The following is a 26701-nucleotide window of genomic DNA, read 5'->3' on the forward strand; positions in this document are numbered from 1 at the left end:
TCCCGGCTGTGATTTTAAACAGTGTGGTCAGGGGAAGGCCTGGCTGGGAGCAAAAAGCTGAACGGTGGAAAGAATGGGCCATGTGGTCTCTACATTATCCCTGTAGTGGACACGGCAAGGGTGGGGGCCCTGAGGAGAGGGGAAGTGAGGGACAGAATCTCCCAGGTCACCTCTGTAGGGCAGAGAGCAAGGTGAGGGATAGCTCAGGTGTGGGAGCAAGGCCTTTAGAGATAATGTCTCTGACTTCCCACCTTTGCCGGGATCAAAGGTCTTTCACCATCGTTTCAATAAGGTGGGTACTGACTCCCCCGGGGTTAGGACCCTGGCTCTGTGGGAGGAGGGTGCGGGTGCGGTGTTTCTAGGAGGCGAGGCCAGCTCAGCGAAAGAGATCCAGGGACACCGTGAGGGTGAAGACCTGGGAACTGAGGAGGGGCTAGAGAATCTGAGTTCAGCACTGGCTCAGGGGTGTCTTCAGGGCGCCTTTGCGGGCTGTCCCCCGCTTCTGAGTCCAGACGACCAGGACTGGCAGTCCCAGGGGCCTGGATCAGGCCGAGAGCGCGCGCAGGGAGGAGCGCTACCTCAGAGGCCAGTGGGACCAGGAGCAGGTGAGCGGCTCCGGGGACAGCCGCCCACTCTGGTAAACAGCTGGGCCACGCCCACAGCGGGCTGGCCACGCCCACACTGCCCGCCCCTTCCCCACTCCTCCTTGCTGCGGGTAGAGTGGTGGAGTGTGAAGCAGGTAGTCCTTTTTCACCCCATCCCCCGGAGAATTCCTTTCCGAGCACTGGGGCGAGGGCGGGGTAGGCAGGAGCGAGGGGCTGGGGGGCAGGTCTCGGCCCCGCCCTCTCGGAAGCCCGCACCCTGGCGCCTTGAGCCACTCCTGGCCAAGTGCTTCCTCCGGGGCGCTTTAGTGAAGGGAGAAGAGGGGCCACGTCATTGTCCCCAGGCCTGGGAGAGCGCGGCTCCGCCCCTCCCGCCCCCGCCGGAGCGCTGGGCCGGGATCGAAGACTAACCGGCCCCTTCCTAGGGGCCAGCCCAGTCGCAGCCGCCCGCCTACAAAGCCACGGGCAGGTGCAGGCGCAGCCGCTGCGCCAGCGGGGAGAGCGGAGCCGTTAGCGCGCGCCGCCCTTGTGTCCGTCCGTCCGTTCGTCCGTCAAGCGGGGCGTCAGTCCGTCGGCTGCACCGCCGCTCCCGCCCAGGCCCCAGCGGCCCCGGACCCTCGTCGTCCCGCACGTGGAGCCGCCCGGCAGAGCCGGCTTTGGCGCGGCAGCCATGTCCATGGGCCTGGAGATCGCGGGCACCTCGCTGGCCGTGCTGGGCTGGCTGTGCACCATCGTGTGCTGCGCGCTGCCCATGTGGCGCGTGACGGCCTTCATCGGCAGCAGCATCATCACGGCGCAGATCACCTGGGAGGGACTGTGGATGAACTGCGTGGTGCAGAGCACCGGCCAGATGCAGTGCAAGGTGTACGACTCGCTGCTGGCGCTGCCGCAGGACCTGCAGGCGGCCCGCGCCCTCATCGTCATCGCCATCCTACTGGCTGTCTTCGGGCTCCTCGTGGCGCTCGTGGGTGCCCAGTGCACCAACTGCGTGCAGGACGACACGGCCAAGGCCAAGATCACTATCGTGGCAGGCGTGCTCTTCCTGCTGGCTGCCCTGCTGACCCTCGTGCCGGTGTCCTGGTCGGCCAACACCATCATCCGGGACTTCTACAACCCCTTGGTGCCCGAGGCTCAGAAGCGCGAGATGGGCTCCGCCCTGTACGTGGGCTGGGCGGCGTCGGCGCTGCAGCTGCTGGGGGGCGCGCTGCTCTGCTGCTCCTGCCCGCCGCGCGACAACTACGCGGCAACCAAGATAGTCTACTCGGCGCCGCGCTCCACCGGGCCCGTCACGAGCACCGGCACGGCCTACGACCGCAAGGACTACGTCTGATGGGGTGACCGCGGGAAGCCCCGACCACTCCCACAAGCTGGCGCGCCCACCAGTCCTGCGTGCAGCCTTGCATCGGAGTCCAGCCCCCGCTCCCCAGATGCCAGTCTGCTCCCTCACTGGACTGGGAGGGGTCCGCCCGGCGCCCCCTTCCCCAGCTGCTAGCCCTCCTTGGCCCGGGGAGCGGGATTGTGGAGCCCAGGGGCCTGCCGGCACGAACCTTTGAAACCTTGCCCCTCTCGTGCGCGGAACTGGGGTGACCACCGCTACTTGCCCGCCCGGTCGGACTGTGGCCACAAAATTCTCTTTGCGCAGGGACCCGCAGCTTTGAAAATGGGCCACGATATTTTTCAATAAAAGTCTTTCGTTTTGCAGTTGCTGGCGCCTTCTTGTCCTGAGCGCGGACAGGCCTCCACCTACTTCCAAAACTTCCCCATCCCAACCCCCCGCCCCGCGTGCGCCCCCCAAGGATTGGCCCTGGCTGAATTCTGCGCTCCGGCTGCGGGAAGAAGCTTAGAGAGTTTCAATAAGTTGTAAACTGAGCTGGGTACTCACTAGCTAGCTGGTCCTTTGGCCTATTCACTGGGGATTCAGACAAGGAAGGCCCACTCGGGAGGGACGGGCAGGTGCACTTCCGGGCATGGAGGAGGTGGGGGTATGTCAGGGACTCCCTTCTCCAGGTTTGCGCCTGGGACACCGGCCCTCCAAAGCGCTCCCCAATGCCTGAATCGCCCTATGGCGTGTGAAAGAGCACATTCAATGCTATGATTTCATATTTGGAAAAGGAGAACAAAAAGATCTATTGTTCTGGTAAAACACACCACCAAAGGAAACTGGGTAGAATTGTGTCCCCAGGAGGAGAGAAGAGAGAGGGGCCTCATTTTTTCCCCTGAAACTCTTGAGGGAAGGAAAGGGTAGGTGGGGGGAGGGAGTACTCAGAACTCTCTGGTGACACTCTAATACTTAAGGTAAACAAGGCTGGAAGCGCTTGTGTCTTGGAGAAGGTGTAGGAGGTTCAGGCAGTGGGAAAGGGGCCCAGTGTCCAGAGCCAGGAAAGTGGGATTTCACCTGGCTGGGTAGATAGCAAGGTGAGGGAGGAAGTGGTGATGCGTCCCTGGGCCCTGGAGAGGCCAGGTTATAGGGAGTCTCGTGTGCAGAATTACAGACCCTGGATTGTACTGGATTGTTACGGGATCATGGAAGGGAGGTACCTGATCAGATTTATGCTCTAGAATAACCTCTCCAGCTGGCCCGCGGCGCTGGCACTCAGGTAGAGGGATGAAGGCAGGAGACCATCTTAGAGGCTGTGCAGCTGTCATCTCGTGAGATGATGCAGCCCAGAAATAAAGCAGGGACGGGGGTGGCAGGGGGGCCGGGCCTGATGGGGAGGGTGGCAGGGAGTGCTGTGAAAGAGGCAGGATGAGCCAGAGCCAGGCTGGAAAACCATTTGGGTATGTGGAGAGAGACAGCGGAAAAAGCGGGGTTAACCCAAATTTTTTGCCTTAGGTCAGTGATTGAATGGTGGTACCATTTACCAAAATAGGACCAGGTTGCTGGGGGCAGTTGATGGGCTTAGCTGTGAGTGAACAGAGTTTGGCCAGCCTGTGGGACCTCCAGGCACAGACGTCTAGGAAGAGACAGGGCGTATATAGAGATCTGGAACTCAGGAGTGGTAAACCTGCTGTTGTTAGAATACATATGGCAACCGAAACCAGGGAAGTAGATGAGGTCAGTCTAGAAACCAAAGAGAAAAAAAAAAGAGTTTCAAGAAGGCGGGCATTGGCAATGGTGTCGGAGGCTGCGGAAGTCGTCAGGCAAGAAGCCTGAGAATTCAGAGTGCCGAGCTGGTCACTGGTGGCCTTGGCAAGAGGCCTGACATCGGACACAGTGGACAGACAGATGGGTGGGAGATGAGAAGCAGAAACAGACCATGTAGGCCATGCGTCCTAGAGGTTTGCGGCTTCCAGGCCAGGAGAGCAACTTGCAAAAGAGCAAGGACAGGTATTTATCCCAGGACAGGTATTTGGGATTGTGGAGGCTTGCAGTTATTTCAAAGTTATTGTATCTTGAACTTCTTGACCTGCAGCAAAGCAGAAAGCAAAAGGCCCCAGGGGCAGGCAGATTTTTCAGTAGAAGGCTTTCAGTTCAGTTCAGTTCAGTCGCTCAGTCCTGTCCAACTCTTTGCGACCCCATGGACCGCAGCACTCTAGGCCTCCCTGTCCATCACCAACTCCTGGAATGCTTTACATTGGTCTAAAATATTCTCCTCTTGTTAAGCAACAACTGACAAGTCACTGTGCTTTATTACCAGAAGAAGAGGAAATAGGTTACTGTAAACAGGAAGAGCACCCTGGCTTTAGAGTATTCATTCTTAGGAGATTCCTGGAAAGGGCTTGGGGTTGGCATTACTCTCTCTCCAACCCAGGCCTCTTTGGAAACCATTCCTCTGGCCTGGGGAAAGGAAAGAGGGAGAGGGCTGTGAATATGAAGGTGGGGAGGGGGTGATGGAGACGGATCCCAGGAAGAGCTGGAGGAAGTGGACCTGGGCTCAGAGAGGAGTAGACTTAGCAAGAGGGGAGGGGCTCATGGGGAGGCCTCTGGGAAAGGGGGTTAGGTTGGAGGGGAAGTGGGGGAAGGGAGCTCAATGAGAGGGAAGGGACCCAGAGAAGAGGGTCAGTGAAGGGGAGGGGGCTTTGTGGGGGAAAGGGTCAGAGAGGAAGGAGGCTTAGCAGTAGAGGGGCAGGAGGAACTGAGCAGACATGCTCTCTGGGCCTCTCTGGATGGGATTTGGGGGTGTAGGCAGAAGGGGCCAAGGGATTCACATCTGCACCCCCACGGTCTCTGGCCAGGGGCACCAGGGAGTCAGGTTGCGCCGAGCCAGAACTGAAGGGCACCAGGTGGCTCTCCGTCCCAGAGGGCCCCGCAGGCATGAGCAAGGTTATTCATTTACCACTGGCTTCAAGAGGAAAGCCTGCACCCAAGGGCTCCCAGCTGCCGAACCAGCCCCCTGTGGTCCACCCCGGCACCCTCGAACTGGGCAGAGAAGGCAGACGGACTCCATCAGACCTTCATCTGGCTCCCTAGTCTTTCCCCAAGGCTGGGCTCCCCTGGTGGGGAGCGAGGTAACTTTCCCACCCCAACACGCACACACGTCCTTGCCTGACTTCTGGATCTGTCCTAACTCAACCTCTTCTTATTCTTTCTGGAATTTCCAGTCTAAACAGAGAGGTTGGAGTGTGCAGCATGCAAACCACAAGTTGGAAAGGGTCCCACGTGAGGGGGTCCCAGGAAATCTTAAGACCACTAGAGAAGAGAAAGTCATCTGGTGTGACTGGACTGGGAGTCAGGTGGGATCCACTCCTTTTCCTGTGTGACTCTGCGCAACTCCCTTCCCTCCTGGGTCTCAGTTTCCCCATCGTTTCAACATAGGGGTTGAGGCCCGCCTCCAACTTGTCTTTTCCATCCCTGTTTTTATCTGTATCATCTCCTGAAGAAGAAAATTAGTCAAGACATAGAAGGGTGGGATGGGAGGAGTGGGAGGGAGGCTTGAGAGGGAGGGGATATATGTATACATATAGCTGATCCACTTTGTCATACAGCAGAAACTAAAGCAATTATATTCCAATAATAAAATTTTAAAAAAATTTGTTTTTAAAAGAAGAAAATAAGTCAGAACCAAACTGACCAGGTAAGTAGGGCAGTTCACTCTCTGAGCCTCAGCTTCCTCACCTGCAAAATGGGTATGCTGTGTTGAGGATTAGCTCAGCCATCCTCTGGATTCCCATGCAGTCTAGTTTCACCCCATCACAGCACATACTACACTATATTGTTGTTCTGTTTCTTCTGAAATGTCCTCTACAGAAGGTCATCTCCCAAGCTCAGGGACACTGTCCCAAATTTCCCTCTGTCTGCAGCACCCAGTGTAGTCAACACCCATTTATGGAATGATGGCATGTCTGTGTGCATGAAAAGCACCTGCCACAAAGCTAAGCACGCAGTAAGACCTCAGTTAGTGTGAGCTGGTATCCTTACGATTTCGGTGAGGAAAAAAAAAAGATCTTGGTGTATTCTGCCAGGCAGGAGTCTGGGAACATGAGACAGATGGTTGGGGCATGAGAAAGTCCTTGGATTTCTTCAAAATCCATGGCACCTGGAGCCCCCTGCCAGGCCCTGGGGCTCTGTCCCACCCCAACCTCCACCTGTGCTGCAGGCTGCCCCGGGCTCGCCACACCTGTTCTAGCTCTTCCTCCTACTGAGACCAAAAGCCAAGTGCTTTATCAAACAAACACAGCATTTATTGTGGCTCCCTCAAGGTCTGCGGCAGGCCTGGAGGGACAGACAGTACCTTCCTTCTCCCTGCCCCGCCAGGGTTTCATGAAAGGTCATCCTTGCCAAGTATGCACCGCAGAGCAGGTAAAGAGAGCGAGGGCGTTGGCCCTGGTGCCCGCTGAGGGACCTTGGGCGAGTCACTGGCCAGCTCTCGTCCTCCTCTGTAAAAGAGGGGGATGTTGCCCCTCCTCTATTTGATCCCCTTAAGAACTCTGCAAGGCAGGCCTCACACAAGGAGACCCCCAAGGCTCGGCTGCAGGCCCTGCCGCCTCCTGTCAATTACATCTGTCATTACTTCTCGTCTTCCCTACTTGTACTGCTGGGACTCCAACCAGGCTGTCACCATCTTTCTGTAACAGTCTCAAGAGGATCTTCCATCTCTAGACCCCCTCTTGATACTCTCAATCCTCCCCTGTTATTTTTTTTTTTTAACATTAATGGAGCTTCTGTTAGATCTAGACAATGTTCTAATCAAAACTACTTACCTACATTGATGGAGGAGACTTCCCTATAGCTCTAATGGTAAAGAATCTGCCTGCAAGGCAGGAGACCAGGGTTCAATCCCTGGGTTGGGAAGTTCTTCTGGAGAAGGGAATGGCAATCCACTCCAGTATTCTTGCCTGGAGAATTTCATGAGCAGAGGATCCTGGCGGGCTACAGTTCATGGGGTTGCAAAGAGTTGGACATGACTGAGTAAGTGACTAACACAGTCCAGTAATTTTATTAATTCTTATCAATTTTTATTACTTCTTATTAATTTTTATTCATTCATATTGGAGTGTATTTATTGACATCTTATTGGGTGCTATGTTGGTTTCTTCTGTACAGCAAAGTGAACAGATCTATGTTTATATATATCCTCTCTTTTTCAAATTTTTATTTATTCATTTTTGGCTGCACTGGGTCATAGTTGCTGAGTGCAGGTTTTCTCTAGTTGCAGCGAGCAGGAGTTTCTCTCTAGTTGCGGTATGCGGGCTTCTCACCGCGGTGGCTTCTCTTGTTTCAGAGCCCGGGCTCCAGGGCACACAGGCCCAGCAGTTGCGGCGTGTGGGCTTAGTTGCCTGGCAGCATGTAGGATCTTCCTATACCAGGGATCAAACCCATGTCCGCCTGCATTGGCAGGCAGATTCTTAACCACTGGACCACCAGGAAAGTCCCTTTATTAATTTTTCTAACTGAACTCTGTGTAATCTCTCTCTTCTTTTGTCTCTTGTCAATTATGGTCAATCTGTGTACTGTCCTATCTCTTTTCTAGATTGTAAAATTTATTGATCATGGAAATAGTCTTGGTTATCCTTGCATTCTTCGTAAAGTATAAAGGAGAGTTCCTTTATGAAGTAGGAACTTGACAAATACAAGTTGGGTTACAAAGCAGACCTAAATTGACTGCCTGATACATAGACTGACTATTTCTTTTTATGACTTGCCTTGATATAGCCTTTGCCTGCTTTTCATTTGATATATTTACTATATTTATATGGAACGGCAAAACTTTCACTTTTACATGTTAAAGATACAAACTTTTATCACTTTAATTGAACATATCTGCCTTAGATGGGCAGAGCTAAGAGGAAAAGGTTTTCCAGGCAGGAATCACAGACTGGACAAAGGCATGGAGTCAGGCCAGAAGTCAGGAGTTGACCAAAAGGCCAACCTGGCTGAAGTTGAAAATTTGTATGGAAGTCAGTAAGAGAAAAGATTGAATAGGGACATGGAGTGACAATTCCAGCCAAATTTCTCTGGCTGGTATTGTATCCCAGGCCCTTCACTGCCTCCTTCCCAGACCCAACAATGGAGCCCCTGGAGTTGTTCCAGCCCCCACATTTTTTCCTTTTATTGAAGTACCGCTGATGCACAGTAATGTTACATAAGTTACAGGTGTACAATATAGTGATTCACAATTTTTAAAGGTTATACTCCATTTGTAATTACTATAAAGTATTGACTATATTCCCCATGTTGTACAACATAGCCTTGGACTTATTTCACACTTAGCAGTTTGTACCTTTTAATCCTTTGCCCCTATATTGCTCCTCCTTCCTCCCTCTCCCCTCCAGCCTCTACAGTAACTTTTCGCTGTGCAGGGTGCAGGGCTCGAACACAGTGCAGCAGGGTGCAGGAATCGAGCCCATGCCCCTTGCAACGGAAGTGAGAAGTCTTAACCACTGGACCTCCAGGAAAGTCCCAACACGTTTTGCAGTCCCTATCCTTCCACCTTGCCTTCTGTCCATGTTCTAATAATCATCACTAGGGAGTTGGCAATTCACTGAAAATCTGGATGGATTAAGGGTTTAACACAACAAAACAAACTACAAATGAACTAGAAGGCAATGCAGAGTGTTCTTATAATATCAAACTGAGGAAAGCCTCCCTAAGCAAGACACAAACCCCAAAAGTGAAAGAAAAGATGATCAGATTTGAGTGCATAAAAAATATAAAATAAATAAACCGAAAAGGAAGTTAAGAAAACAATGCCACTCACAATAGCATCAAAATGAATAAAAGTCTTAGAAATAAAGCCTAAGCCAGGAGGTGAAAGACTTGTACACTGAAAATTACAAAAAACTACCGAAAGAAATTAAGCACAAATAGATGGAAAGACAGCCCATGTTTATGAATTGAAAGACTTATAATTGCTCAGAGATCCATGTCACCCAGTGATCTACAGTTTCAATACAATGAAAAATCCCAATTTTTTTTTTTTTTACAGAAATAGAAACGTTCATCCTGAAATTCATATGGACTCTCAAGGGAACTGAATAGCCAAAAAGAAGAACAAAGTTGAAGGATCTGCACTTCTGGATTTGAAAATATTACAAAGTTAGAGTAATCAGATCAGTGTGGTAGCAGCATAAAGACAGACATAGAGACAAATGAAATAGAAGTGAGAACTCAGAAATAAACTCTCTCACATACACACAAAAATCTCAAATGAGTTTCAATAAGGATGCTAAGAACACTCAACAAGGAAAGAATAATTTTTTCACCTGGATCGCCGCGAGTGAAAGAATGAAGTTGGACCCTTGCCTAACACCATATACAAAAACTAACTCATGCTAGATCAAAGACGTAAGCATAAAAGGTAAAACAATAAAACTTTTTGAGAAGTGTGGGGCAAAACTTTGCATCATTGGATTTGGTGACAGTTTCTTGAATGTGATATCAAAGGCACAGGCAGCAAAAGAAAAGAATAGACAAACTTGACTTGATGAAAATTTAAATTTCATGCATCAAAACGCACTGTGGACAGAATGAAAAGGCAATCCACAGGATGGATTTGGAATATATTTGCAAATCATATATCTGATATATGATTAATATCCAGATTATATGCAGAATTCCTAAAACTTAAAAAAAAAAAAAAGCCAACAAAATAACTGTTGGCAAGCATATGGAGAAACCGGAACTTCTATGACCTGTTGGTGGGAATGTAAAATGGCACAGCTACTGGGGAAAACAGTGTGGGAGTAAGAAATTTTAAATCGAGCTACCATAAGATCCAATAATGCCACTTCTGGGTATATACCCCAAAGAGTTGAAAGCAGGGTTTTGAACAGATATTTGCACACCTATGTTCACAGTACTATTCACAACAGGCAAGAGATGGAATGCAATTGTCCACCTATGAATGAATGGACAAGCAAAATGTGGTATAAATGTAAAATGAAATATTATTCAGCCTTAACAAAGAAGGATATTCTGACACATGCTATCATATGGGTGAGCCTTGAGGACACGCGCTACATGGAAATAATCCAGCCATGAAAAGACAAATGCTGTATGATTCCACTTATATGAAATACATATAATAGTCAAATTCAATGATAAATTTGAAAGTGGAATGATAGCTCCCAATGGCAGGAAGAAGGGGAAAAGGGGTATTGTCCTTTAATGATTATAGTTTCAGATTTTCAGGTGAAAAGGTTCTGAATATATGTTTCACACCAATATAGATTTATTTAAAATGACTGAACTATACCCCATGATTAAGGTGGTATATTGATGCTTTTGAACTGTGGTGTTGGAGAAGACCCCTGAGAGTCCCTTGGACTGCAAGGAGATCAAACCAGTTAACCCTAAAGGAAGTCAGTCCTGAATGTTTATTGGAAGGACTGATGCTGAAGCTGAAACTCCAATACTTTGGCCACCTGATGTGAAGAACTGACTCATTGAAAAAGACCCTGATGCTGGGAAAGATTGAGGGCAGAAGGAGAAGGGGCAATAGTGGATGAGATGGTTGGATGGCATCACAGACTCGATGGACGTGAGTTTGAGCAAACTCCGGGAGTTGATGATGGACAGGGAAGCCTGGCATGCTGCAGTCCACGTGGTCGCAAAGAGTCAGATACGACTGAGCAACTGAACTGAACTGAATTGAAGGTGGTATATTTTACATTGTGTGGTATTTTTCCCACAATAAAAAATTATGTAGCAGAGAAAAATAAACAAATGTCAAAGATAAGCAAGAAACAGGGAGAAAATGTTTACATCATATGTAACAGAAAAAAATGCTTAAAATATCTAATATGAAGAGTTCCTCCCAAAGTCAGTGCTCTGTGACAGCGTAGAAGGGTGGGATGTGGAGGGAGTTGGGGGGGTTCAAGAGGGAGGGGACATACGTATCCCTAATGTCGATTCATGTTGATATATGGCAAAAACCATCACGATATTGTAAAGAAATTATCCTCTAATTTAAAAAACTTTTCATTAGAGAAAAAAAGCGTTCCTGCAAAACAATAAGAGAAAGTATAGCAATCCAAAAGAATAATCTGCAAAGGAGAAGAAGCAACTATAAAAGTAACTATTTATCCTAATAAATGTATGAAAGGATGCACAACTTCCCTATTTAGTGGTATTTCTCTAAATTCTGTACGTGAAATCAATTTTTCCCTGTTATGTTTTTGTTTTTAATTTTTGTTTATTTTGTATTTATTTTTGGCTGCACTGGGTCTTCCTTGCTGCACTCAGGCTTTCTCTGGCTGCAGCGAGGGCGGGCTACTCTCCAGTTATGGTGCACGGGCTTCTCATTGCAGTGGCTTCTCGTTGCAGAGCAAGGTCTCTAGGCCTGTGGGCTTCAGGAATTGCAGCACAAAGGTCAGTAGTTGCCGTGCGCCAGCTGAATTGCTCTGTGGCATGTGGAATCTTAGTTCCTCAACCACGGATTGGAGTTGAGTCCTCTGCATTGCAAGGTGGATTCTTAACCACTGGACCACCAGGCAAGTCTCACATACTGTGTTTTAAAGGGACTTTACTGAGGGACTATGTATAGAGAGGCATAGGTAGAGCTAGGGAATTTAGTAAAGAATATTGAGGTATCAAGAAAGTAACAATAGTGGGGACCCTTTATCACCCCTAAGCCTAAAGAAGCAATGGGAGGAAGCCGAGTTACAGGAGCCAGGTTGAAACATGGAGCTGTGGGAAATAGGGTTACCAGACAGTAGCCACGGCTGTAGGAGGGCACACTCTCTGCTGGAGCCACAGCAAACCAGGGAGCAGCAGGGGAAATGAATAGGCCAGCACCTCTCTCTCTTCTCACCTTCAGAAGCCAGAAGGCAAGGCTAATACATCCTGCGAAGGTGAACCTCCCAGAAACACAGACAAGAGTAGAAAATGGATTTGGGGACAGTAACCTGCACTTTGATGATATCCCATATGATAGAATAATAACTAACAATGTCTAAGAGCAAGTGTTGACTGAATAGTGGCATTATTAGTATCATCCCCATTTTACAGATAGGAAAACTGAGGCACAGAGAAGTTATACTAGTTGTCCAGATTTCACACAGATATCACACAGAGGTGCTGGGCTTTGAACACAGGTATCTGATTTGCTAGAACCCAAGTTATTAACCACTGCACTCCTCTGACTCTTGTTTTCCTTTTCCCTAGTTGGTGCAGTATATATATTGATACAATAACTGATTTTTTTTGGAGGGCAATTTGACCACTTCTATAAAAAATAAAGACCTTATAAATATAAAAAGTCTGAGATCTAGCAATTCCACTTCTAAGTAACATTGTTCAGAAATACTCAGTGTCCAAGGATATAGGATATTCATCTTATACATTTATAGATAACTGGAATACACCCCCACCTCCAGCTTCAATAACTCCTGATTAGCCTAAGCCGGTGGCAGTTGGTCTCTTCCTTCCATGGTTATTGGCTCAGAGTGGGCATGTGACAGTTGCAGCCAATCAGACAGAAGGGAAGGCCTGTTGCCAGGCAGCAGGCAGCCTCCACTTGCCTAAGAAAGAAATCACTCCCTTTCTTCCCCAGATGTTCTTCAGGCAGGTGGTGACATTGAATTCTATCACCAACTTGAACCCCAAAGAGAACGAGCCTGAGGATTGAGACCAATGAGGAGGACCTCTATCTGGAGAGGAGGAACTTGGAGCCCTGGAAACATTTTCTATCCAGTAACTGCCTCCTCTTTGGGGCTCTCAAGTTCCTCTAGATCTCTGGTTGTGGGAGATGTGGATTTTCTTATTGGTTAAGCTGGTTTGACCTGGGGTTTCCAGCCAAAGGTATCCTAACTAGTATGACTTGGCTGCCATAAAAGAAGAATCAAGTTCAACGTCTCTTGTTAAATAGTCTTGAAGAAAAATAAAAATAATAAATAAATGAACTGTGCTGCTGCTGCTGCTAAGTCGCTTCAGTTGTGTCCAACTCTGTGCGACCCCATAGATGGCAGCCCACCAGGCTCCCCCATCCCTGGGATTCTCCAGGCAGAAACACTGGAGTGGGTTGCCATTTCCTTCTCCAATGCATGAAAGTGAAAAGTGAAAGTGAAGTTGCTCAGTCATGTCTGACTCTTCGCGACTCTATGGACTGCAGCCTACCAGGCTCCTCCATCCATGGGAGTTTCCAGGCAAGAGTACTGGAGTGGGGTGCCATTGCCTTCTTCGAAATGAACTCTAAATCTTGTCAATTTCTTGATCAGAAGACAAATTTACAGCACATGCAAAAGAGAGGAACACATACACAGAATACAGTCAGCAAAATCCAGATGCAGAGAACTCTATCAGACAAATGGATTCTTCAACAATAAAAAACTTTAAAAAAAGAAAATGAGGTGTAGGGATCAATAGATCAAAAAAGAACAAAAGACTTATCAACCAACCACGGATGTGGGTCTCAAATGATTCCAGATTCAACCTGTTAAAATAAAGTATGGCATTTGTAAGACAATTAGAAAAGTGAACATTGAATGGATAATTGATAACATTAAGGAATTATTACTCTTTAAAGTGTATAAGTCACTGTTCCTGATAGCTCAGACAGTAAAGAATCTACCTCCAATGCAGGAGACCCGAGTTTGATCCCTGGAAGATCTCCTGGAGAGGGAATGGCAACCCACTCCAGTATTTTTGCCTGGAGAATTCCACGGACAGGGCAGGCTGGCAGGTTATAGTCCATGGGGTCACAAAGAGTTGGACGTGACTGAAGGACTAACACAAAGCATGTAAATCAGTCATCCCCAACCTTTTGGGCACCAGGGGCCAGTTTCGTGGAAGACAATTTTTCCATGGACAGGTGAGGGGATGGTTTCAGGATGATTCAAGTGCATTAAGGAAGGAGAGCTCAGCTGTAAATACAGATGAAACTTCACTTTCTGGCCAGCCGTTTACCTCCTGCTGTATGGCCAGGTGGCTAACAGGCCGCAGGCTGATACTGGTCCATGGCCTAGCAGTTGGGGATCCCTGACGTAAATGATACAGTGGTTTATGTTTAAAAAACAGAAAAGTCCTTAGCTTTTAGAGAAACATTAGAACTATTTACAGATGAAATAGTATAATGTGTGATATTTACTTCAAAATAATGCGGAGATGAGACAGGAGATACATGGGGACAAATGAAACAAGATTGGCCTTGAGTTGTTGAATTGTTGAATTCATCACAACTGTTGAAACTGGGTGATGGTGACCCTATCTCCCTTCAGGTATGCTTTAAAATTTTCCATTATAAAAAGGTGTTTTTTTTTTAAAGGTAGAGCCAGGGAATTCCCTGGTGGTCCAGTGGTTTTCACTGCCATGGGCCTGGGTTCGATCCCTGGTTAGGGAACTAAGATCTCGAAAGCCATGCAGCACAGCCAAAATAAAATTTACCAGAATTTTAAAAGTTAGATCCTACAAAGTAAATTAAATAAATAAATAATAAAAATAAATTAAATGTTTTTTAATTTTAAAAATAAAAATTTTAAAAGGTAGACAGAAAAAAAAAATCTCCCTCTGAAATACCTTTATTTCTCTTGCATTCTCAAACTCCACCCACTCTCTACTATATCCTTCACATCAACATATAAACATGATTGAATATCTCCCATCTTAAAAAATAAAAGTCTCCTCGCCTTCACGTCTCCAAAGAGATGCTGCCCATTTCTCTGTTCATGTCAAGCGGTATCTCACCCCTACTTTTGCTTCCTCCCCACTTGCCAATCGGCCACTCCTGTCTCCTCCTGCCCCCACCCTTTCTTTCTCCACTCCAAGCTGCTCCTGGCAAGGTCCCAGAGGCCTCCAGGTTGCCACGGCCAACGGTCACTTAACTTTTCTATCCAGAGTGTACTCTAAATGCTCTCAGCAACTTTGGTCACGGCTGATTGCTCTCTCTCCCCCTCTGAACTCTCCCTTGTCTTGGCCTTTGTGACACCAGCCTCGCCTTCCTCCTCCCTCTGCACATCCCGTCCTTATCCCTTCCTGTCGTCTTCCAGGATCCTCTGTCTTCGGTCCTCTTCTCTTCCTGCAGTATGCCATCATCCCCTTTGAGTGTCTCTCCCATTCCCTCGCCTTTAACGTCCTGCAGCCCCACACCTCTCCTCCAAACCCCCACTACCTGCATAGCCTGTGTCCCGAATGCCTTGACGACAGTGGAGGGCGGTGGTTAACAGTGTGGCCCTTGGGCCCAACCATTTGGGTTTGGATCCTGGCCCTGCAGTTTCCAAGCTGTGTGACCATGGGCGATTAATTAACCCCTCTGTGGCTCAATTCTCTCAGCTGTTAAAGGAGGGGCTGAATAATACACATACCCTCTCACTGCCATTATGAGGGGTAAATGAGTCAATGAATATGTAGCAGTGGGAACAGTGCTTGGCATGTTAAACTCAGTAAATATTAACTATCATGGTATCTCACGGGCTTCGCAATCTTAACATACCTCAAGTGGAACTCTGGATTCTCCCTTACTATTGGTACACTTTAGAGGGAAAAAGGAAATGGCAACCCACTCCAGTGTTCTTGCCTGGAGAATCCCAGGGATGAGGGAGCCTGGTGGGCTGCCATCTGTGGGGTCGCGCAGAGTCGGACACGACTGAAGCGACTTAGCAGCAACAGAGGGAAGAAAAGAAAAAATTCCTCTCCAGCCTTCCTCATCTCTATAAATGACACAACTACCCTCAGAAATGGGGTTGTCCTTGATCTCTTCCTTTTCCTTCGTACCATCTTCCTCTCTACCCATCTAATTCTTTTTTTTTTTCTTCCCTATCTAATTCTTCATCCAGGGGAGTCTCTGGCAGCCCAGTAGTTAAGACTCTGTGCTCCTAATGCAGGGGGCACAGGTTCCATCCTTGGCTGGAGAACTAAGATCCCGCATACTGCAGGGCACAGTTTTAAAAAACAAGTAAAATAAAAGAAAATGGAAAATATGTCTCTCCCTGCTTAAACCCTTGTTGTTGTTTAGTGGCTGAGTTGTGTCCAACTCTTTTGTGCCCCCCATGGATTGTAGCCTGCCAGGCTTCTCTGTCCATGGCAATAATACTGGAATGGTACTACTACTGAGCCACCAGGGATGCCTACTTAAACCCTTGCTGCATCACTTCAGTCATGTCAGACTCTGTGTGACCCCATAGACGACAGCCCACCAGGCTCCCCCGTCCCTGGGATTCTCCAGGCAAGAACACTGGAGTGGGTTGCCATTTCCTTCTCCAATGCATGAAAGTGAAAAGCGAAAGTGAAGTTGCTCAGTTGTGTCCGACTCTTAGCGACCCCATGGACTGCAGCCTACCAGGCTCCTACGTCATAGGGATTTTCCAGGCAAGAGTACTGGAGTGGGGTGCCATTGCCTTCTCCGAAACTTAAACCCTTACTGGCTCTCATTTCCCTTTAATAATGGACCCGTACATGGACCCACCCTAGCCTACCTCCTATATGCCTTTCTCCTTTTGTTTTCTCTGCCTGAGCTTCCTCTGCCTTCTTCTCTGTTCTTCTAACAAGATACAGTCTTATGCACATCAGGGCCTTTGCACATACTATTCCCACTGCCTAAAACACTTTTCCCTGATGTTTGTATGACTGCCTCCTTCTTATCCTCCAAACTTCATCTTACCTGAGAACTTTCCTTATCACCTTACTTAATATCCTCTACCCCTGTTACTACTGAACACAGCACCCTGCCCACTGAACTTAACACAATTTGTACTTACAAATTGATTTGCTTGTTTCTTTGTTGATGGCCTGTCTTCCCCACTTGAGAGTAGATAGGTTGGCAGCAGGGGTTGCCTTTTTGTGTTCCTTGAGGAAGAGGGCCACGTAATTGCCACATCCCTGGCTCTAAAATTCATATTTGGTAACTGCAGGTGCTTGGTAAATATTTGTGGAATGAATTATTGGATTGTTGATTCATAAAGGAAGTCAGTGTATATGGCATTGTGGCAATTATGAAAGTCAGTCCATAAACTGAGCCATGCAATAATGTTATTTCCTTGATGTTCCATTCTGCTGAGGCAGTTAGAAAGAGGCTGGACTTCAATCTTTCTGAGGCTGGACTACAATTCCAGGATATTCAGCAGGGTCAGATTTGCTGGGGGTATGGCAGACGGCGGGGCGGGGGGCTTCCCAGGTGGCACTAGTGGTAAAGAACCTGCCTGCCAATGCAGCAGACACAAGAGATGCAGGTTCAATCCCTCGGTTGGGAAGATCCCCTGGCGGAGGGCATGGCAACCCACTCCAGTATTCTTGCCTGAAGAATCCCATGGATGGAGGAGCCTGGTGGGCTATAGTTCATGGGATCACAAAGAGTTGGCCATGACTGAAGCTACTTAGCAAGCACACACATGTGGAGAAGCGGATAGACGAGGGAGGAGGCTGGGAGGGCGGCCAGGCTGGACAGCATCCAGCCCTCAGGCAACAGTGATCCCTGCTAAAACATCACCATCTTGTCCCCCTGACCCTTTTGGTCCTGTGGTTTGCACTGTGTCTGCTTTGGGGTCAGAGCTGAGAATGATTTTGCAAGCTGCCTATGGTCTTGCCTGCCTAGTAAACCCCTGAGCCACTTCTTTCTGGGGACCCTGCTAAGAGGTAAGTGGCAGACCCCCCTTGGCATTCTTGGCCAAGATACTTAACACTACTGAGGCATCTTCTTCCCCTCTGGACTTCAGCTTTTGAAACACAGAGACCAGCTTTTCTATTATTTCGAGACCCTGATGCTGGGAAAGATTGAAAGGAGGAGGAGAAGGGGGCAACAGAAGATGAGATGGTTGGATGGCATCACTGACTCAATGCACATAAGTTTGAGCAAATTCCAGGAGATGGTGAAGGATAGAGAAGCCTGGTATGCTGTGGTCCATGGGGTCACAAAGAGTCAGACACCACTGGGCAACTGAACGTTTGCCATATGTATCCCCAGGAGCATTGAACACAGAACCCAGAGCACAAAAAAATAGGGGGAAAAAAACTGGATTAACATAGAAATATGTGTTTGGAGAGATCAAACTTCCTACTGTGTAGGGAAATGACTATGGAGACTGAAATGGACAAGTCCAGTGAGAAGGTGACAGTGATGGAGGGGAGTGATGGGGCTCTGGAGATGGACAGAAGCCAATGGATCTCAGAGATATCTGGGAGATAAAAATCAGCAGAAGCAGGACTGCTTCGGGGTGGGGGAGGTAAGGAAGGAGGCATCAGAAATGAGTCCTGATTCAATCTTTTTTTTTTTTTTCTAATTCAATCTTGAGAAACAGGATGGCTTTGCCATTGCACATGGAGTCCCCACTTCTGGAACATCCTCCTCCACTGTAACCTCCTCACCGAAGTTACTGAGTCCTTTGAGCGGTCCTGACTGAGTCCCACTCCTTCTTCTTATCTCCATCCAAGCGTTACTTCTGCAGGGCCAGTCACATTCTTCGGTTTGATGCGCTCCCTCTTCTTTGCATATTTACTGGGCGTGTGATCACACATCCGTTCATGTCTTCCCCACCGTCAGGTGTCTGAGTGGATCGGAGCTCTCCCCTGCATCTGCAGTTCCTGGCACAAAAGGCTCCAAAATGAAATGAAAGCTCCAAAATGCAGGCAGAGGAGGCTCATGTGCGTTATGCTGGCTGCTGTTTCTCAAGGGGAGTGTAGGGCAGTGTAGGCTGCTGATTTCAAAACACAGACTCCTCCACCCTCAAAAGAGGAGGTGTTCTCACTCCACCTACTTTAAGAATCTGTGTGTGTGATGAGGCTGTTACTGGGAGTACAGTGTGCACGTGAGGTAGGAAAAATGTTGACAAGAGTTAGCAGGGCCTGTCGGGGGTTCTGGAGCAAGGAGCCAGTGGGTGAAAGCAGGAGACGAGGAGCTGGGGGCGGGCGGGAAGCTTAGAGGGGAGGAATCACAGGTCAGGCCTGGAGGTGGCAGAAAGTGTCCCCAGAGGTGTTCTGGACAGCAGGACTGGAGGATGATAACATGCAGTCTCTTTCCTCTGCACAGGTCCCCAGGAGCCTCCCCGCCATCTGCTCCAAAGAAAAGAAATACTCAACAAACCAGGGGTGGGTGTCAGTCACTCAGTCCTGTCCAACTCTGCGATCCCATGGACTGTAGTCGGCTAGGCTCCTCTGTCCACAGGATTTCCCAGGCCGGAATACTGGAGTGGGTTGCCATTTCCTTCTTCAGGGGATCTTCCCGACCCTGGGATTGAACCCGAGTCTCCTGCATTGCAGGTGGGTTCTTTAGCACAGAGCCACCAGGGAAGCTCTCACTAACACACATCCACTGTGATGTGGCTCATTAGTCTGTTGTTCAGTTTACTGGCTGTCTTCAGAAAGGTGTTAGATGCTCAGTTGTGTCCAGCTCTTTGTGACCCCACGGACTGTAATCCACCAGGCTCCTCTGTCCGTGGAATTCTCCAGGCCAGAATACTGGAGTGGGTTGCCATGCCCTTCTCCAGGGGATCTTCCCAGCCCAGGGATCAAACCCGGTTCTCCTGCATTGCAGGCAGATGTTTTTTTTTTTGTTTTTTTTTTTAATTTAATTTTATTTTTAAACTTTACATAACTGTATTAGATTTGCCAAATATCAAAATGAATCCGCCACAGGTATACATGTGTTCCCCATCCTGAACCCTCCTCCCTCCTCCCTCCCCATTCCATCCCTCTGGGTCGTCCCAGTGCACCAGCCCCAAGCATGCAGTATCGTGCATCGAACCTGGACTGGCAACTCATTTCATACATGATATTTTACATGTTTCAATGCCATTCTCCCAAATCTTCCCACCCTCTCCCTCTCCCACAGAGTCCACAGGCAGATGTTTTTTGACCGCCTGAGCCACTGAGGAAACACCGCCCCCCTCCCTCCCCTGTCTCTAGAATGGTGCCTGTGTCTATAAAGGCGTGAGGCTCCAGGAATATCTGTCGATTGTTGAATGAAGGCAGGCAGGAGCAAACGTTCTCAAAGTGTTCCCTGAGTGTGTGTGTGGTGGGGTGGAGGCGCAGGGGATTACTACTGCTCCTGTGTGGATTAAACAAGACAAAGTCTTGGCAGTTTAATACCCCCGGGCTCAAAATCTAGGAAGAGAGAAGCTGGGTTGAGGATGAGGAGTGTTGTGGGAAGAGCCAGGACGGGTGTCACAGGGTGAGCGGGGGCACCCACGGGGGCAGACCCAGGGGAAACCGTAAGGGGTCTCTCAGGAGCCTCAGCGACCCCAGCCTGACTGACTGACACCCCTACCCTATGGGGCAGTTGTGGGGGGGGGGGCGGCAGGAATTTGCCCTGGATGACCTCCCCAGGCACACTCCTGTCACCATGGTGATCAATCGCAAAACAAGCAGCTTGATTGTCCCTGCTCAGTGGGGCAGGTGAAACCCCGGCCACGTGACCGATACTGGGCCAGGTGCGGTTAAGGGACACCCGCCGCCTCCCTATCTTAACCCATTCAACACCTCAGTGTCCCTGCCGCTGCAGGCCCCACCCCCCTGGCTCTCCATCCCCAGCCAGATGGGTGGTGACGAAATCCCCGGAGCACTGACTGGGAGTCACACAACCCTGGAAGGACTTCGGGCTGGGCCAAGCGGTGGCTGCGTGACTGCAGCTGGGTCACTTCACCCTCCGCGTCTCCATTCTCTCAGCAGTAAAATGAGGGTGCTAACACCCTCCCCCTTCCCAGGGAGGTTGGACCACTGGAACAGAGATGCGGAAGTGGAGAGCCATCGCAGACATAGAGCATCCTCGTTCTGTACCCCGCTTCTTCCTCTCCATCAGCCTCAGTATATCAGGGGCTTGCCACTTTCCCCAAGAGGGAGACCCTCACCAACCACCAGCGAGTCCACTGGCCCATTCCTGACATGCTGGAAGGGAGGGGTGGGCAGCCCTCAGGTGGACCCCTCCCCAACACCCCATCAGCAGAGTCCCTCTGAGGTAGCAAAAACCCCTCTCCTGGCCCCACAGCTTTTTCTGGAGTGTTAAGTGAAAACCTCAAGCCAACTGGTTTTTCTGCTTGCCAGCCAGCCAGGCCCTAACCAGCCACGTGATACAGCTGGGGCCCAGGACTCAGAAACATCTCAAGACTGCTTCTGCCCCTAGACCCAGGGCTCCGGCCGGAGGCAGATGGTCAAGGGCTGAGGGCCAGGTTCAGGTTACCCAGTTAGACAGCAGGCTGGGGTGGGGTGGGGACTCACTTGAAACCACCTTTGAAATGTTACACTTCTGAATCACCAACATGACGTCAACCCCCTTCCCATTTACCCACCAATTCTAGAAAAACATCCTGCCCATTCTCCTCCAAGGACCCCTCCCAGGCCTTAGGCCAACCCCCTCTCCAGTGCTCAGATGTTCTCCTCACTCCCCTAATGACTATGCTGGCAACAAATGATTACACCACCTGGTGTGTTTAGAGTCCCCAGTGACCTCAGAGCCCTCCCCAGATTAGAACAAAACACCGGCCTGTCACCAGCTGGCTCAAGATGGGGGCCACTTTATTAGGCAAGGCATCGATGACACCATGTGATTAGGAAGCTTGTAACTGTACTGACTCCATCAGGCTTGTCCTAAGGAGGCAGGGGAGAGGCCAGCGTAACCCTGGCTGGCCCAGGTACCATGTGCTGGAAGGAGTGACCCAGCCACCAGCTGAACTGACACCTAAGCCTCAGCTAGCGCCTGACTCTCTCCATGATCATTAAGTAAAATTACTATTGCTCTTTGCACCAGATGAACAAAACATGACCAGGGGCCTCCAGGAACCCCCAGCCTATGGTGGACATATAGAAGGCTAGACTCTTGACAAATGCTTTGAGAACATGGGGTGGAAGAGATTAGTTTCAACTGGGTAAATCTGGAGAGGTTTGAGAAAAAGGTGGCAGTTATCCTGGACCTTAAAAGATGTGGAGGATGGCCAACTGGCTATTTGGATGGTGGTACAGCACTGAAAGCGGGAGAAGAAGGGGATGACAGAGGACGAGATGGTTGGACGGCATCACCAACCCAATGGACATGAGTTTGAGCAAGTTCCGGGAGATGGTGAAGGACAGAAGCATGGTGTGCTGCAGTCCACAGGGTCACAGAGTCAGACACGACTGAGTAACTGAAGAACAACACAGCTCCCCAGTGGGAAGTAGCAGGGGTTTTTGTAGCCACAGGTTCCAGGAAACAAACTCACTCGGAAGGACAATGCAGATAGTGGAGTGAAGTTTATTACACCGGCGGGCCCAAGGCAGAGTCTCCTCTTAGCCAAGGACCCCAACCAGTTTTTGTGAAAACCTTATATACCCTAAGTGTATGTGCCCAAACCCACCTCCCCAAATTCCCTGAAACTAGTCTGAACAAAGGAAGAGAAAGATACAAAGTTAACCCGCGATTCATATGCCTTAAGCCTGGGTAGTTAACAGTGGACAATTATCAATAGACCTGTGGTCATACCCCAATAAGCATAATAGAACTTATGATTCTATTTGGTTACACAGATAATTAGGGTATTCTTTTAGGCAATGGAGAGTCTAGGTATGAGCCCTGGGGTTCTTCCATCCGGGGTGCCTGGTTTTCCAGTTGGTATGTCATTTCCATAGATACTGGGCATAGAGCTCAAAGTCCACGGCCCGGCCCAAGATGGAGTCCTGCTTTCAAGATGGAGCCTGTTCTGTCTGTTTCCTCCTTCAGGGTAAGGACCTGAAGGAAGGTGTGTAGTGTAGTCTTTGGGGGTGCCTGGTTGGTCTGCACCACGTGCCTTATAGGATCTTAGTTCCCCAACAGAAATTGACTCAGGACCCTCACCAGTGAGAATGCAGAGTCCTAACCACTGGACCACCAGGGAATTCCCCTTGATGTTTGTTTGTTTTTAAACAGATAAGCTATTTTATTTGTTTGGCTTTGGTCTTAGTTGTGGCATGCAGGATCATATACATATATATATATATAATTTCATTTGCTTGTTTTCGGCTGTGCTGGGTCTTCATTGCTGCACGGGCTTTTCTCTAGTTGTGGCCAGTGGGGGGCCGGTTTGTTGCAATTCAAGGGCTTCTCATTGTGGTGGCTTCTCTTGTTGCAGCTCCTGGGCTCTAGGACACAGGCTCAATAGTTACAGCGCAGGGGACCAGTTACTCCGTAAAATGTGGGATCTTCCCAGACCAGGGATAAGACCGGCATCTCTTGCATCGCAGGCAGAGATTCTCCACCACTGAGCCACCAGGGAAGCCCATGCAGAATCTTTGTTGCAGCATGTTCCCTGACCAGGTGTCAAACCCAGGCCTCTGCATTGGGAGCACAGAGTCTTAGCCACTGGCCCACCAAGGAAGTCCCTCCCCTGATGGTTTCTGAGCAGAAGAATGCCTTAGAAAGAGCAGCTACTCTTGTAACTGCTGAAGGCTCGACTGCTGCGGAAGCCAGCTGAGACCTGAGACGTTGCCACTGCCACCATTAGCCCAGACAAGGAAGAGAACGTGGCAGCCCGTCAGGGTTCCAAAAAGGGGGTGACATCCCTGCACGATGTGCTGAGCGGGTGGGAGGATTATTTATTATTTAATATTTCTCTGCTGATAAATGGGGGGCGTGGTGAGCACAGCTGAACCCAATAAAGCTCAGTGCACTAAGCAAATGCCCTCTCTAGTACAAACAACTGGCCTTCCACCTTGACTCGAAGACCAGAGATTCCGGTTCTTCCGCTTGTAAAAGTTATTTGCCTCGGTTTCCCCATCTGTAAAGGGCGGGGAGGCGGGCAGGTTGGAGACGACCTCCAGAGCCTCTCCGAGCTCCTTCTAGAGTCGACTTCAAGATTAGTGAGAGGTGTTCCGCTCCTTCCGGCCTGCCTGGGTCCGCGGCAGTGGAGCACGGCGCCTCCAAGCTGCTCCTGCCGCCGCCCGCCGCACAGAAAATACCGCATCTACCCAAGGCGGCGCTAGAGGGCAGAGGAGCAGGCCGCAGCGGGGCCAGGCAGGGACTTCAGCGGCTTGCCAAGGAGCTGCCCCGCGACCAGAGTTCAAGCCCAAACCCCGTGACTACATCCTGAGCGACCGAGACCAGACTCCAAAACGAAAGATCCGATTCCGGGCATAGGTTCTCCACTTGGGAGGAGCCGAGAGGGAGCTCAGCGGGGCGGGGTCAGGGTGTTGGGTGGCTCCGCCCGGAGCGTGGCCAGGGGCGGGGCTCTCGCCTGTGGGCGTGGCACCCGCAGGGCTACGTACGGGCGCAAGGGGCGGAGCCTAGAAGAGAGACAGGTTTCCGGGATTACGTAAGGAGACGTGAGCGAAGGCGGGGCGCTCCGCGCTAGGGGGCGGGGAGAAGCCGGAGCTCCGGCCGGAATTGGGCGGGGCCCTGAGCGAGGCGGAGCCAAGGGGACTGCACGAGGTGCGCGCCTGGTAGAAGACCGTGGAGATGCTCCGCTGGGCGCGTGCTTGGACGGTTCCCTATAAGGGGATCGGCCCCTCCAATTCGAGCTTCTCCAGACTGCCTGTCGCACCCAGCAGCAGTCAAGGCGGCACCGAGCCGAGGTCAGTCAAGGGCGTCCGCTGGGAGGCCGTCCCTCGCTCCTCCCCCCGCCCCCCCGTCCCCCGAGTTTGTCCCAGTTGGCTCCGCTTCCTCCGCTTGGGCCCTCCCTCTCCCAGGCCGCTCGCTTCCCCTGCTGCCTCAGACCCTTCCCCCACCCTCGTTCCTCCCGCCAGACCGGTGCCGCTTTCCTACAAGCTTCTGGACGGCGAGGCAGCTAGCCCGCCCCTTGTCTTTCTGCATGGGCTCTTCGGCAGCAAAACCAACTTCAACTCCATCGCCAAGGCCCTGGCTCAGCAGACAGGCCGGAGGGTGAGCTTCTGGAGTCGGCGGGGCCCTGAGGGAGGTGGGGTCTGGGTGGGCGGGGCCCTAGAGGAGGCAGAGGTGTGGCCAGCTTCTCTGTCCCTAACGCTTGGGAGCGGCGGGTCTCTCTGATAAGAAATAAAAGAGATTGACCTTCTGAGGTTGGAGGCCCCAGGGCAGACCCAGGCCCACGACGAACCCCATTCATTCCCTGGTGCTTTCACCCACCCAGTCCTTCATTCGTATTATAGATCTTCATCTGTGTGATCCACCCAGACTTAGCCTCTGCTCTCAGATACCTAGGCACCAACATCCTGTCCGCTAAGGGGGCCAGACCCTGCTTGTTCACCAGGGGATGACAGGGGCTTTCCACCTCCTGCAGCTGCCCGCCCTGCTGTGCTCCAGCTGTTGCCAGTTCTTGCTGTCTGCTTTCTCTGTAGCTGCCAGCCAGCTAGGCCAAATGTCTGGAGACGTGGTCACACTCCTTGGGCCTTCTGGCACAGTGGCTCCGGTTCTTCATTTGGGCCTCCAAGGTCTGAGAACAGGGGTCTTCTCACCATCCGGGCCCTTTCCCCCTTCTGGATCTCCCCCACCCCGGGCTCTCCACCTCCCTCAGCCTGCAGATCTGCCAGGCTTTTGGCTCTGCCCTGACTGTGGATGCCAGCGCTGCTCCCCACCTCCCGCTTCCCCAGGTGCTGACAGTGGATGCTCGGAACCATGGTGAGAGCCCTCACAGCCCAGACATGAGCTATGAGGCCATGAGCAAGGATCTGCAAGACCTCCTGCCCCAACTGGGCCTGGTGCCCTGCGTCCTCATTGGCCACAGCATGGGAGGCAGGACCGCCATGCTGCTGGCACTTCAGAGGGTGAGCCGTCCCTCTCCAGGGCTTCCTCCTATCTGTTGTCGACCCTGAGCCCTCAGCAGGCAGCCTGGAACTCCAGCGAGCCTTGGATGGCTGAGTTCCAGATCTAGGAACCTGCCCTAAGGTGCCCAGTCTGCTTCTCTCCCGCAGCCAGAGCTGGTGGAGCGCCTGATTGCCGTGGACATCAGCCCAGTGGAGACCACATCCAGCTCGAACTTTCCAAACTACATCGCAGCCATGAGGGCCGTGGACATGGCGAATGAGGCGTCCCTTTCTGGCGCCCGAAAACTGGCTGATGAAAGGCTCCGCTCTGTTATCCAGGTAATGCACGCAAGCCCCTGTGTGGTGTTGGTAGAGGAAGAGTGGCAGCCCCAGGCCTCACACAGAGCCCCCCACCCTGCAACTGTGGGACCCCCACAGAGCGCTAGCACGCGGCAGTTCCTGCTCACCAACCTGGTGGAGGTGGACGGGCACTTCGTGTGGAGGCTGAACTTGGATGCCTTGGCCCAGCACATGGACAAGATCTTGGACTTCCCCGCACTACAAGAAACCTACTCTGGGCCAACCCTCTTCCTCCGGGGTGGAAACTCTCAATTCCTGCTGTAAGCCAGGCTGGGTGGTAGGGACGGGCATACCCGACTTACCCAGCCCCTCAGCCTGCCTTGGGGAGGGCTGGGGTGTGGGTAAGCGGTGCCTGAAAACCGGAAACACCACTGGGCACATAGACTCACGTGGTTCTCCCTCTCTCCCTGCTTGGCCTCTGTGTCCCCCCTTCTCTCCACTTTCCTCCTGTCATCCCTTCTCGGCCGCTTTCTCTCTGGTGTTCAGTCCCAGCCACTACCCTGAGATTAGGCGGCTGTTCCCTCGGGCCCAGATGCAGACTGTGCCAAACGCTAGCCACTGGGTCCACAGCGAACGCCCGCAGGACTTCACGGCAGCAGTCCGAAGCTTCCTGGCCTAAGGGTTGCTGGCCAGAGGAGACGTGAAACCCCAGGCGTCAAGGCTCTGCGTCCTGCTCCCTGTTTCTGTACAGAAGCACTCAGGTGGGCACTCCAAGGGCACGAGGATGCAGAAGGGGTCAGACCTCAAATTTTAATGAATAAAGACACTCCTCCCAAGG

General features: G+C 50.7%; 2 protein-coding genes across 3 annotated transcripts; both read left to right on the plus strand.

Annotated features, from left to right (window-relative positions):
• The first annotated feature begins 722 nt into the window (after positions 1-722).
• CLDN3 (claudin 3) lies at positions 723-2303 on the plus strand. The gene has a single exon (XM_055561739.1). It carries the CDS (start codon positions 1273-1275, stop codon positions 1930-1932), a length of 660 nt encoding a protein of 219 aa, XP_055417714.1. The 5' UTR covers positions 723-1272; the 3' UTR covers positions 1933-2303.
• A 21912-nt stretch (positions 2304-24215) lies between these two features.
• On the plus strand, positions 24216-26701 carry ABHD11 (abhydrolase domain containing 11). 2 transcript variants are annotated; one of them, XM_055561554.1, is made up of 6 exons: positions 24222-24420; positions 24592-24727; positions 25411-25584; positions 25732-25902; positions 26002-26183; positions 26410-26701. In XM_055561554.1, exons 1-6 carry the CDS (start codon positions 24305-24307, stop codon positions 26540-26542), a joined length of 912 nt encoding a protein of 303 aa, XP_055417529.1. In that variant the 5' UTR covers positions 24222-24304; the 3' UTR covers positions 26543-26701. The 2 variants fall into 2 exon arrangements, with proteins under 2 accessions (XP_055417531.1, XP_055417529.1); XM_055561556.1 differs by lacking the exon at positions 26002-26183 and having other exon boundaries at positions 24216-24420.

The sequence above is a fragment of the Bubalus kerabau genome, chromosome 23 (genome assembly GCF_029407905.1).
Source record: "Bubalus kerabau isolate K-KA32 ecotype Philippines breed swamp buffalo chromosome 23, PCC_UOA_SB_1v2, whole genome shotgun sequence".
NCBI lineage: Eukaryota > Metazoa > Chordata > Mammalia > Artiodactyla > Bovidae > Bubalus > Bubalus kerabau.